Raw genomic sequence first — 13,522 nt, 5'->3', positions numbered from 1 at the left:
TTTTTGTACCTCAACCCAATCTTGATTAACAACTGTGTTAGTAATTGCTTAACAAGTAGCAGCAGTCTAAAGAGCAACAAGGAAGGCCTCAGACAAACCTTTGAGCTCTTTTGCACAGCCATTTCCAAACTAAACAACTTTCAATAAGCACTTAAGAGCATCAATCGAGAAATGAGCAGAATCAAAATTAACAACTAACCAAATCTAACTGGGATCCATCTGGATGCCATCATATCATCTATCATCTACCATCGAGCCACCATCTTTACTAATGAGATGCAAATCCCCAACAAAAATATTTCTAGCTATGCGCGCGAGTATGCAGATCCTTATCTAGGACATGGCATTGGACCCGTGCCCGGCTATGGGGTAAGTGATCTTCGACTACTCTTTCGACTACATACTCGTACATATCTCTAAGCCGTGTAAATTCCCACCGACTATCAACCGATGATGGCGACCTATTATTATGAAATAATAATCCAAAATTCTGCTTTTTCATCCGCTTTTGTAGGCAACCATGTACCGCGGCGGCTTCAATCGATTCACGCCATATTAGGAACCATTAAGAACGCCAGTCAGCCAAATAATGCACTTGAACTACTCTCGATGAAAATGCTCAATATATGAACAAAGAAAATGCAAATAAGCAAGTAACTTAGAAGTAAATACTCCTCTACTCCTCTACGTGCAGTAAGTAGAAGTTACAACCAAACCGATAGATACAAGATACTCAACACACAACAGCCGCCGCTCAAAGATCTTGGAGAGTTGAAAATCAAAGCTAAATGCAACAAATGCAAATTCAACTGCAAATGCAGTAAAAAAACAAAAAAACAAAACAAAAGAAAAGAACAAATCAATGTCGTCCAGTAAAAGCCACAAAACAAACAAAACCAAACATAAAAAAAACAAAAGAAGCGCTAAACACAGTTCTATGGAGTTTCTATAAGTAAAAACAAAAAAAAACAAAAGGAAATGGAAGAAACGAAAGGAAAGGAAAATTACATAAATTAAAAGAAAAGAAGAAGAGAAAAACTCATATTGCAAAAACAGTTTTGCAAAAAGTGAAAGAAAAGAAAGAAGGAAACACATGTGCTTCATGCGTAGATTTTTACCAGAACAAAAGCTGAAACTTTGTGCGGCAAAGCAGAATTTATATATACATACACATACATCTATATATATGTATACATATATATATATACCAACAAGATATATAGTTATGATATAGGCATTGTATTTGTATATCAGAAACCAACCAGACAAAAAGAGCAATGTTTTTTTAGATACTTTTCATGCGGAAACATCATCAGATAATAATACTATATACGAGCATACCTTTTGGTTGTTGATTTTGGAACATATTTGAACTAAGTTTAGATCCCTCCCTCCCTGCGTTTTGAATGATTTACAAATTTAACATTTAACATCCGTAGCAGTGTGTAGTGTGTAGTAAGAAGCAAGCAAGCAGCATAGGCATCAAGCAAAGGAACAAATCAACCAATCGAATTGTATATTATTTGAACAAACTTCAAAGAGGGGGACAATGCACAAAGCATTAGGCATTAGGAGTATTAGGAGTAGCATACGTTTATTTGCATATATTTTAGATACATAATTTCTTATTTGAAAATACCCAAAGAATACTCATTTCTGTACTGTATTGTATTGTATTGTATTGTCGACGAATTTATTTTTAATGCATTGCTTTGGTTGTTCCTAGTATTTCTATATATTTTGGCAGCTAACCCCAAACAGAACTCGAACTCGAACGCGACTCAATTTGAATTGCTCAAAAAAAAAATCGTAGTGCATAGGTACATACATACATAAATGCAAAAGATCAACACGTAGACATATCCTTGGAATATACAATAATATTTACTTTAAATGCCGCCATAGCAGCAAAGCAAACAAAAACAAATAAAAAAAAAACTACAAAACAAACAAAAAAAAATCAAAAAAAAAAGAAATTAGTTTTTAAAAGTCAAGCTTCCAGTGACAAAAAAAGCCATTGATGAATGATGTGGAAATCGAATAATAAGAATTAAAAATTAAACAACTTTTAGCTCCTACTCCGTAGCACTTTCCTTGTGTGTTGTGTAAAGACAGAAAACCAAAACTATTAAGAAAAGCAAAGAGCAACCAGCAAAGAGCAAAGGCAAAGAAAAATGAATCTTTGACGTTGTTCACTTCGTTGTTCGGATTAGACCGAGGCGAAAACACCCTTTCCTAAGAAAACTAAGAATTTATTTTCTACACACACTCGAATCTAATGCATACACAAAACAAATGCTAAATGCAAAATGCAAAATGCAAAAATACCAAATGAAAACTTTTAACGTTGTGTATTTTTCAAATGTTAACGAACAAATGCTCAATGGAAACAACAACCAAATTGACGTTCTCTATTTTGATTCTTAGGCAGCTACTGTCGTCAAGTTTATACTAGTTGTTTATGAACCATACTATGCTAAAGGAAACAAAGCTACTAAATATTGTGTGTGTGTGTGTGTAATCGTGCAATTCTTAAGTGTTCTTCAAATTTCCTTGAAACAAAACAAAACAAAAATAAAATACTAAAGAAAACACTATGCGAAATTATATGGAAGGCAGGCAGGAAAATTTCATCGACTCCAAAGAGCTTCAACTTTGACGGGTTTTTTGTTTTCAATCTAATCACTTGGAATGTCTCAGAATGTACATATTTACGAAGATACATATATAATATTTTACAATATTCCTCTCCCAGACACACACACCAATACACACGCACACAAAGAGAAGCAGAAAGAGAGCATAGCAACAGGCTATGCCCCAGGGTTGCCCACAAAAACTCGAAGCAATTATGTCATACCATACTCAGATTTATACGCACATAAATGTGTTAACTTTTTTTTTTGATTCTCTCTCATAATTATTATATTGATATACTATACATTACGTTGACATTTTCAAAGCCAAAGTTTATATTTTAAAACGATTTTTAGTTAGATATTAGTTAGTACGCCGATGACAGAGACAGAGACAGACAAGGTGGGCGAAAAGGAAAACAAATACAAAAACAAAAATTTTAAAAATGATAAGAACAAATCGAACCCAACAATTGCCAAATTAAATGTAGCTTTCAAGTGAATTATCTATAATAAAGACGTAATTAAATATAATACGTTTTTCAAATAGCGCAAAAATAGTTTGGGTCCACCCCAAAAATCACCCTAAAACAGAAACACACACAATCGCAGACGCAGACACAGATTTGGGTTTTATGAACAGACAGAAGATACAAAAAAAAAAAAAAAAAAAACAAAAACAAAAACCATCTAGTTATAAAGCAAAACTTAAACATAATACGGTACGATATATACATTTAAATTATAAACTCAACTTCCACCGCAATTTTTAAAAACAAAAAACAAAACAAAACTAAGGGAAAACACAATTTTTGTCTTAAGCAATGCGTTGAGGGAAAAGTCAGACCTCGGATAAATTATGCAATAAGTGCAAACGCAACTCAATCAAACACTGCAGCTATATGGTAGCCTACGATATATATTATGTGTATGATAATGTTCTCATTTTGACCCGACCTATTTTGTGACCCCTTGAAACAACCTCCCACAATCCCGCACTCCCAGAGACGAATCTGTGTAGTCTATCCATAAGCCAGCGCCACTTTTGTTTAACTTCACATAGATCAGACGCGTAGGCGTCATATAAAGTATAAATATAAAGTATATAAATATATATATATATATATATTATATGAGAACTCTAATCTTTAATGATGTGCCAAATTGTAAGTTGTACCATTTGTTTTTTATGAGCAAATGCAAAACACAAATTGAAATAAAAATATGAATTAAAACATAAAACATTGAAAATAGCATTACACTTTCCACTCCCTCCCAAAACTAAGAAGGAGCCCCAAATAAGCCCCATTTGATCTTTAAACATTTAGATGGTAAAGGTAAAGAATTTTTTTTGTTAAATTTAGCATCGTGTATAGGAAACGAGAGGTGTCGGGGAACGGGAAGCCTGTCCATTCCAGGCCCATTCCCAGGCGCCACCTTACAAAACCCAAAAACCAAAACCGAAATCGAAACCGAAACCAAAACCAAATTGATAATAGATTGCAGATATAACGATGAGAAAGTATTATATTTAAAGCAGTCGCAGATCTGAGCCCAACCAAAATTCAAACAAAAGCAAAACAAAAACTAAAACAAAAACTAAAGCTAAAGCTAAAGGTAAATCCAGCTCAAAACTTCTTCTATTCCGGATAGTACGAGTAGTATTGAAGGGCAATTCCAATAGCACTCTCACACAAAACACAAAACTTTATTGGTTTAATCAATTTTCAATTTGTAAGGTTGTGACAAATTGTAAACAAACATAGAAAAAACGAGAAACAAAAGAAACCATGGCAAATCACTTGAAAAACAAGCAGAAACAAGCAAAATGGAAAAATGTAATATTGTATGGTAATGGCATATAAAATAGCAAACAAATGAAATCATTTGAGATTCATACAAAACACATTTGGAAAAGCGAGGAAAAGAGGGCGAGAAATGCAATAAAAATAACTTTAAAAAAATGCAAATTAAAACGAAAACTTTGTTTTCATTGAAGGGTCAAAGGATTCTTTTCACAGATTTATGAGTGGGGCCAATGGAAGATTGAACCACTGGCAATCAATCATAGGGCTAACAAAAACGTACGGCTGTTTATAACACATACAGCGGCAGGAAGGGAAACCCTTTGATGGCTCACACCTCCGCCAGCCAGCTCTTACCGGCACGTACAAAAATTTCATCAATCATCAACTTACCATCCGGTGGAGGTTGGCAGTTTTTCTTCATTACTCGCAGCTCGGAGGCCCTTGTAATTAAACCTGATGGGCGGCCATTTGCATGCAAGTTTATTACAATGCAACCGCAAACATTTAACACCTCTAAACCCCCACACCAACACACACCACGCGAGTAAGTATTTTAGGGAGGAGAGTGTGTGTGCGAGAGGTCCCTCGCGACATGCAAACGCTATTAACCTGATTAAATCAAACGGCTCCACCGCTGGAAGCCGGCCGTCGTCCAGCCTGTAATTATACAAATTTTCACATTTGATTGAAGAGCCCCGACACTCGACATGACATTTCTGAGGTAGCGCAGAGCGGGGCAGATTGGGGGCTTTGGGTCCTGACCGTTTTTAAATGGCGCCCTGACAAACCGTCAACCGCAGGAAGTAAACGCCTATGCGGAAAGGCAGTTCCTCTCTCTCTCTGGTGTGGTTTTGTCTGGCAATTTTGTGTTTGTGGCCAGTGCGGCTGCTGTGTGACATAATAAATTATGCTGCATTCCAATGATTAATTTTAGATGTATGCGACATGACAGCCAAGAATGGATAGGGAAACTGGCGAGCTGGGAGCCTGGGACCGGGACCGGGACCGGGACCCCCAACGCACCCAATCGAATGCATACAAAATTAACAGTCGGAATTAGCCATTGGCTATGGACCATCCTCCTCCCAGTACCAGTGCCTACCAGTTCGTCCTCTGGCAGGCAAAGAGAGAAATGAAATCTGTGGCAGGCTGCCCATGGGCTATTTGCTTTCTTCTCTCCATCTATCTCCATTTGAATGGCCCACTGGGCCCAATGAATTATTACGTGCAATTATTTTCTAATTAATTATTTGACAGGACAGCGAATAGCGGATGGCATGCCATGGTGCGATAATTTTTCGGGCACAATTGGGCGGCCATTGGATATGGGCGCATAATGGGCGCCATTAAATTGTCCGGCGTCCGGACTGCTCTCTGATTCTCGCAATGGAATGCGGCCAAAAAGTATTTTTCTCTGGCAACTTGATATAGCAGATACTTAACTATGTAGGCCGCAAGTGGAGTGGTGGGTCCTTGGGTCCACGACGTAAATGGAATGAAGCGGAATGATGGGAAAGTTGAGAGCTTTACGGAGAATTAACCGAAGTCCGGCAGGAGCAGATGTTGGATTATGAGTTATCGTACGCATACAGCTTTAATTAGTTTGGTTTGTTTGTATTTGGAATGTGAGATAATGTTCACAAAGCATTCCCCATACCATTCTCTTGGCTAATCCGTCGCCCACTGTTTGACGTACATACATACATTCCTATATATGAACGTATCTGATAATTGCTTATAGTGCTTTCTGACAAACTTACTCGTACCAATAACTTTAAATAGATCTCTTATCTCGCCCAGATTCCAATCTCAATACACCGGACCGGAGCTCACCTTTTTGGGAAGCCTCTTGTTCACAAAACAAACTGTTAACGATGCCCCAAAACATCAAACAGGCAAACTTATCTGAGCCTCGCCATGGACCCCGTGATCCCCGCATTGACCGCATCGGCCATCCCCATCCCCACTCCGCCAAATTGCATCCTGCCCTCGACCGCGGCGCAAAAACTAATTACATTATTTCAACTTGATGCAATCAGAGAGTGCGTTTGCGTATGCGTGTGCGTGTGGGTGCAGGACGGCGCGGGGCGCGGGGCGCGACGAGTCAGGGCGGAGCGGACAGCCCAGAACGGTTTACCCCAGTGACCATACATGTTTCGGTTCAATTGAATGCCATGCTGTGTCGAAAAAGAACAGAAAAACTACTTGTAAAAGTGAATGTTGGGAATCTCCAGGCTATGAGATACCCGTTAGTACTGGTCTGTCTCGTTGTGGAATGTATCCACTCAAATACAGGATAGCCCGGGAACTGTACGATTGCCCCGGAATGGCAGCGAAACAACGGGAAAAGCCCCGCAGCAGCCAAAATGGTCGAAATCCTCGCAGGACATGCCGATGCACGCAAATCACTGCAGAAATTCACATTGGCCTGGGCTGAAACTGGAATGGAGCTTCCGGATCGCGGTATTGCTGGAGTGCTTTACGAGGCGCATCGGTTAGGCGCTGGAGTATTGGTGTCCGTGTCCTGGTAGTGACCGTGTTGGATTAATGCCGGCAGCTGCGCTTACGCAAAAACCGTGGAGAACAACCGCCAATAATTCAGGGGCAAGAGTTGGGCATAAAAATCGCAACATCTGCAAACCCGGCTGCCTGCTGCCTACAGCCTTTTATTTGTTGTTATATTTGTCTGTTAATTGCCGATGCATCGCAATAAAAATGCACACTCGCACACACCAGTACACACACGGGCGGAGATTTATAATTAACAGTGTCGTTGTCGGCTCGTACGAGTACTCGTATAAGTACGTGACTCGCTAGCGGTTTCAATTAAAAGTTTTTAAAGGCCCTGTGGCCTTGATTTGTACATCCGTGATTATGCAAAATGGATTTCAGCTTTAGCTCTGCTCATTTCGGGTAGACAAAGAGGAGCCAAATGTCCAATTAATCGAATCGAATCATTTAGGAACCTTTAACCCTTTGACCTCATTTGCGCGTTTAATTAAAAATCCACTGGCTTTTAGCTTTCGGCTTTGGCCTTTGATTTGGCACTACCTCTTCGTTTCGCACCAGCACACAAAACCAGGGAGGGGCAACCGAATTGCACACGAAATTCCCTTCACTGCAACATTTTCTAGCACCTCAAAGGAAGCAGCAATGTCCCGGCTACGACCATACACATGTGGTGGTATGCGCTTGTCTTGTCTATGGAATGCCATGTTGTTCTACTCGAATCGATTGGCAGGCAAGCAACTAAGCCACAAAATAAATAGCTTGACTGGCCGCAAATCTTGTTTGATTGTCTAAATATTTAGATGGAAAAGGTGAGGACACAGCAGATTTTCAATTGTTCTCCCCTGGCATACTCGAAATTCCTCTTAAATGGCAGCCAAGTCGCAAAAATATTTGAAGTTTAATTTCGAATAGAAATGCAAAGGAATTTCGGTTCATTGGACTGGTCAAAAAATGTTTTCGTTGAACTAGACTCATTTAAAAATATTTTAAAGCGTTTCAACACACAGAGTAGCGTACAGAAAAAACAAATATTCGAATGATTTGCACATCCACATCTTCGGAAGGCTATATCTCAGATATATGGCGCCAGATCGGTTCAGGACCTACTTTACCAGGACCGTGGGGATCCAGCCTGTCGAACGGCATCGAAATCTCGGCTACGAAAATGAGGCCGATTTTTTGAAAATTTAATGATGTAACCATCATGATTTTTTGCGAATATCGTGATGAAAAGGATGTCCTTTTTTCTGGTGCCAATCGGTCGGCAGGACTCTCGTGATCACGAAGAGACATGCCACGCCCCGATCGGATGCCGTATAGCTGAGATATAGCGTGCAGAAGAAACAAATTTTCGAATTATTTGCACATCCACATCTTCGGAAGGCTATATCTCAGGCAAATAGGGCCAGATCGGTTCAGGACCTACTTTACCAGGACCGTGGGGATCCAGCCTGTCGAACGGCATCGAAATCTCGGCTACGAAAATGAGGCCGATTTTTTGCAAATTTAATGATGTAACCATCATGATTTTTTGCGAAAATCGTGATGAAAAGGATGTCCTTTTTTCTGGTGCCAATCGGACGGCAGGACTCTCGTGATCACGAAGAAACATGCCACGCCCCGATCGGCTGCCGTATAGCTGAGATATAGCGTGCAGAAGAAACAAATATTCGAATTATTTGCACATCCACATCTTCGGAAGGCTATATCTCAGGCAAATAGGGCCAGATCGGTTCAGGACCTACTTTACCAGGACCGTGGGGATCCAGCCTGTCGAACGGCATCGAAATCTCGGCTACGAAAATGAGGCCGATTTTTTGCAAATTTAATGATGTAACCATCATGATTTTTTGCGAATATCGTGATGAAAAGGATGTCCTTTTTTCTGGTGCCAATCGGACGGCAGGACTCTCGTGATCACGAAGAGACATGCCACGCCCCGATCGGCTGCCGTATTGCTGAGATATAGCGTGCAGAAGAAACAAATATTCGAATTATTTGCACATCCACATCTTCGGAAGGCTATATCTCAGGCAAATAGGGCCAGATCGGTTCAGGACCTACTTTACCAGGACCGTGGGGATCCAGCCTGTCGAACGGCATCGAAATCTCGGCTACGAAAATGAGGCCGATTTTTTGCAAATTTAATGATGTAACCATCATGATTTTTTGCGAATATCGTGATGAAAAGGATGTCCTTTTTTCTGGTGCCAATCGGACGGCAGGACTCTCGTGATCACGAAGAGACATGCCACGCCCCGATCGGCTGCCGTATAGCTGAGATATAGCGTGCAGAAGAAACAAATATTCGAATTATTTGCACATCCACATCTTCGGAAGGCTATATCTCAGGCAAATAGGGCCAGATCGGTTCAGGACCTACTTTACCAGGACCGTGGGGATCCAGCCTGTCGAACGGCATCGAAATCTCGGCTACGAAAATGAGGCCGATTTTTTGCAAATTTAATGATGTAACCATCATGATTTTTTGCGAATATCGTGATGAAAAGGATGTCCTTTTTTCTGGTGCCAATCGGACGGCAGGACTCTCGTGATCACGAAGAGACATGCCACGCCCCGATCGGCTGCCGTATAGCTGAGATATAGCGTGCAGAAGAATGAAATATTCGAATTATTTGCACATCCACATCTTCGGAAGGCTATATCTCAGGCAAATAGGGCCAGATCGGTTCAGGACCTACTTTACCAGGACCGTGGGGATCCAGCCTGTCGAACGGCATCGAAATCTCGGCTACGAAAATGAGGCCGATTTTTTGCAAATTTAATGATGTAACCATCATGATTTTTTGCGAATATCGTGATGAAAAGGATGTCCTTTTTTCTGGTGCCAATCGGACGGCAGGACTCTCGTGATCACGAAGAGACATGCCACGCCCCGATCGGCTGCCGTTTTGCTGAGATATAGCGTGCAGAAGAAACAAATATTCGAATTATTTGCACATCCACATCTTCGGAAGGCTATATCTCAGGAAAATAGGGCCAGATCGGTTCAGGACCTACTTTACCAGGACCGTGGGGATCCAGCCTGTCGAACGGCATCGAAATCTTGGCTACGAAAATGAGGCCGATTTTTTGCAAATTTAATGATGTAACCATCATGATTTTTTGCGAATATCGTGATGAAAAGGATGTCCTTTTTTCTGGTGCCAATCGGACGGCAGGACTCTCGTGATCACGAAGAGACATGCCACGCCCCGATCGGCTGCCGTATAGCTGAGATATAGCGTGCAGAAGAAACAAATATTCGAATTATTTGCACATCCACATCTTCGGAAGGCTATATCTCAGGCAAATAGGGCCAGATCGGTTCAGGACCTACTTTACCAGGACCGTGGGGATCCAGCCTGTCGAACGGCATCGAAATCTCGGCTACGAAAATGAGGCCGATTTTTTGCAATTTTAATGATGTAACCATCATGATTTTTTGCGAATATCGTGATGAAAAGGATGTCCTTTTTTCTGGTGCCAATCGGACGGCAGGACTCTCGTGATCACGAAGAGACATGCCACGCCCCGATCGGCTGCCGTATAGCTGAGATATAGCGTGCAGAAGAAACAAATATTCGAATTATTTGCACATCCACATCTTCGGAAGGCTATATCTCAGGCAAATAGGGCCAGATCGGTTCAGGACCTACTTTACCAGGACCGTGGGGATCCAGCCTGTCGAACGGAATCGAAATCTCGGCTACGAAAATGAGGCCGATTTTTTGCAAATTTAATGATGTAACCATCATGATTTTTTGCGAATATCGTGATGAAAAGGATGTCCTTTTTTCTGGTGCCAATCGGACGGCAGGACTCTCGTGATCACGAAGAGACATGCCACGCCCCGATCGGCTGCCGTATAGCTGAGATATAGCGTGCAGAAGAAACAAATATTCGAATTATTTGCACATCCACATCTTCGGAAGGCTATATCTCAGGCAAATAGGGCCAGATCGGTTCAGGACCTACTTTACCAGGACCGTGGGGATCCAGCCTGTCGAACGGCATCGAAATCTCGGCTACGAAAATGAGGCCGATTTTTTGCAAATTTAATGATGTAACCATCATGATTTTTTGCGAATATCGTGATGAAAAGGATGTCCTTTTTTCTGGTGCCAATCGGACGGCAGGACTCTCGTGATCACGAAGAGACATGCCACGCCCCGATCGGCTGCCGTATAGCTGAGATATAGCGTGCAGAAGAATTAAATATTCGAATTATTTGCACATCCACATCTTCAGAAGGCTATATCTCAGGCAAATAGGGCCAGATCGGTTCAGGACCTACTTTACCAGGACCGTGGGGATCCAGACTGTCGTTCGGCTCCAAAATAATAATAACAATAATAACAATAGTTATTCAATAAAAATCAAGAATAACAATTATAATAATAGTTATACAATAAAAATCAAGAATAACAATTATAATAACAGTTATACGATAAAAATCAAGAATAACAATTATAATAACAATTATTCAATAAAAATCAAGAATAACAATTATAATAACAGTTATACGATAAAAATCAAGAATAACAATTATAATAACAATTATTCAATAAAAATCAAGAATAACAATTATAATAACAATTATTCAATAAAAATCAAGAATAACAATTATAATAATAGTTATTCAATAAAAATCAAGCATAACAATTATAATAATAGTTATTCAATAAAAATCAAGAATAAAAATTATAATAATAGTTATTCAATAAAAATCAAGAATAACAATTATAATAACAGTTATACGATAAAAATCAAGAATAACAATTATAATAATAGTTATTCAATAAAAATCAAGAATAACAATTATAATAATAGTTATTCAATAAAAATCAAGAATAACAATTATAATAATAGTTATTCAATAAAAATCAAGAATAACAATTATAATAATTGTTATTGAATAAAAATCAAGAATAACAATTATAATAATAGTTATTCAATAAAAATCAAGAATAACAATTATAATAACAGTTATACGATAAAAATCAATAATAACAATTATAATAATAGTTATTCAATAAAAATCAAGAATAACAATTATAATAATAGTTATTCAATAAAAATCAAGAATAACAATTATAATAATAGTTATTCAATAAAAATCAAGAATAACAATTATAATAACAGTTATACTATAAAAATCAAGAATAACAATTATAATACTAGTTATTCAATAAAAATCAAGAATAACAATTATAATAATAGTTATTCAATAAAAATCAAGAATAACAATTATAATAACAGTTATACGATAAAAATCAAGAATAACAATTATATTAATAGTTATTCAATAAAAATCAAGAATAACAATTATAATAATAGTTATTCAATAAAAATCAAGAATAACAATTATAATTATTCAATAAAAATCAAGAATAACAATTATAATAATAGTTATTCAATAAAAATCAAGAATAACAATTATAATAACAGTTATACGATAAAAATCAAGAATAACAATTATAATAATAGTTATTCAATAAAAATCAAGAATAACAATTATAATAATAGTTATTCAATAAAAATCAAGAATAACAATTATAATAATTGTTATTGAATAAAAATCAAGATTAACAATTATAATAATAGTTATTCAATAAAAATCAAGAATAACAATTATAATAATAGTTATTGAATAAAAATCAAGAATAACAATTATAATAACAGTTATACAATAAAAATCAAGAATAACAATTATAATAATAGTTATTCAATAAAAATCAAGAATAACAATTATAATAATTGTTATTCAATAAAAATCAAGAATAACAATTATAATAATAGTTATTCAATAAATATCAAGAATAGCAATTATAATAATAGTTATTCAATAAAAATCAAGAATAACAATTATAATAATAGTTATTCAATAAAAATCAAGAATAACAATTACAATAATAGTTATTCAATAAAAATCAAGAATAACAATTATAATAATAGTTATTCAATAAAAATCAAGAATAACAATTATTATAATAGTTATTCAATAAAAATCAAGAATAATAATTATAATAATAGTTATTCAATAAAAATCAAGAATAACAATTATAATAATAGTTATTCAATAAAAATCAAGAATAACAATTATAATAATAGTTATACAATAAAAATCAAAAATAACAATTATAAAAACAATTATTCAATAAAAATCAAGAATAACAATTATCATAATAGTTATTCAATAAAGCCTGGTATCCCAGCCATTTGACGCTCGTTTTTTTTTATACGGTGGCGCCTCTATCGATCATTTCTTGAACTACATTTTCAAAAATAACAAATTAAAAGCCAGATTTGTTTTCTCCGTTATTTGTGGGCCGATTTGGGCGTGCGACAGCCTCCTGTGCTAGGAAAAATGCCCCTGATTTTATGAAGTCCTTTTCAAGGACCAAGGATATCAAGGATCAAACATGCTCAATTTCTCCGCTATTTATAGCCCGATCTGGGCGTGCGAGGGCTTCCTGTGTACGGAAAGATGTTCCTGATTTGATGGAGTCCATATCAAGGACCCAGGATCAAAGATATTTTCACCAGACATATATATCTTGGTTT

At 37.4% G+C, this 13,522-nt stretch overlaps 1 protein-coding gene across 28 annotated transcripts in view; it reads left to right on the top strand.

Annotated features, from left to right (window-relative positions):
- LOC108151193 (ecdysone-induced protein 74EF) overlaps positions 1 to 3,349 on the top strand; it is a 125,764-nt gene extending 122,415 nt beyond the window's left edge. For all 28 annotated transcript variants that reach the window (XM_017279640.2, XM_017279654.2, XM_033387295.1 and 25 more), the window contains 2 exons: positions 306 to 369; positions 515 to 3,349. In XM_017279640.2, the coding sequence (XP_017135129.1) occupies positions 306 to 369; positions 515 to 559 (109 nt within the window). In that variant the 3' untranslated portion in view covers positions 560 to 3,349. The remainder of the gene's footprint in view (positions 1 to 305; positions 370 to 514) is intronic.
- The last annotated feature ends 10,173 nt before the right edge of the window (positions 3,350 to 13,522 follow it).

Source organism: Drosophila miranda, chromosome XR (genome assembly GCF_003369915.1).
Source record: "Drosophila miranda strain MSH22 chromosome XR, D.miranda_PacBio2.1, whole genome shotgun sequence".
NCBI lineage: Eukaryota > Metazoa > Arthropoda > Insecta > Diptera > Drosophilidae > Drosophila > Drosophila miranda.
Note: the sequence above shows the minus strand (reverse complement) of the source record. Positions and strands in the feature narration are given on the sequence as shown.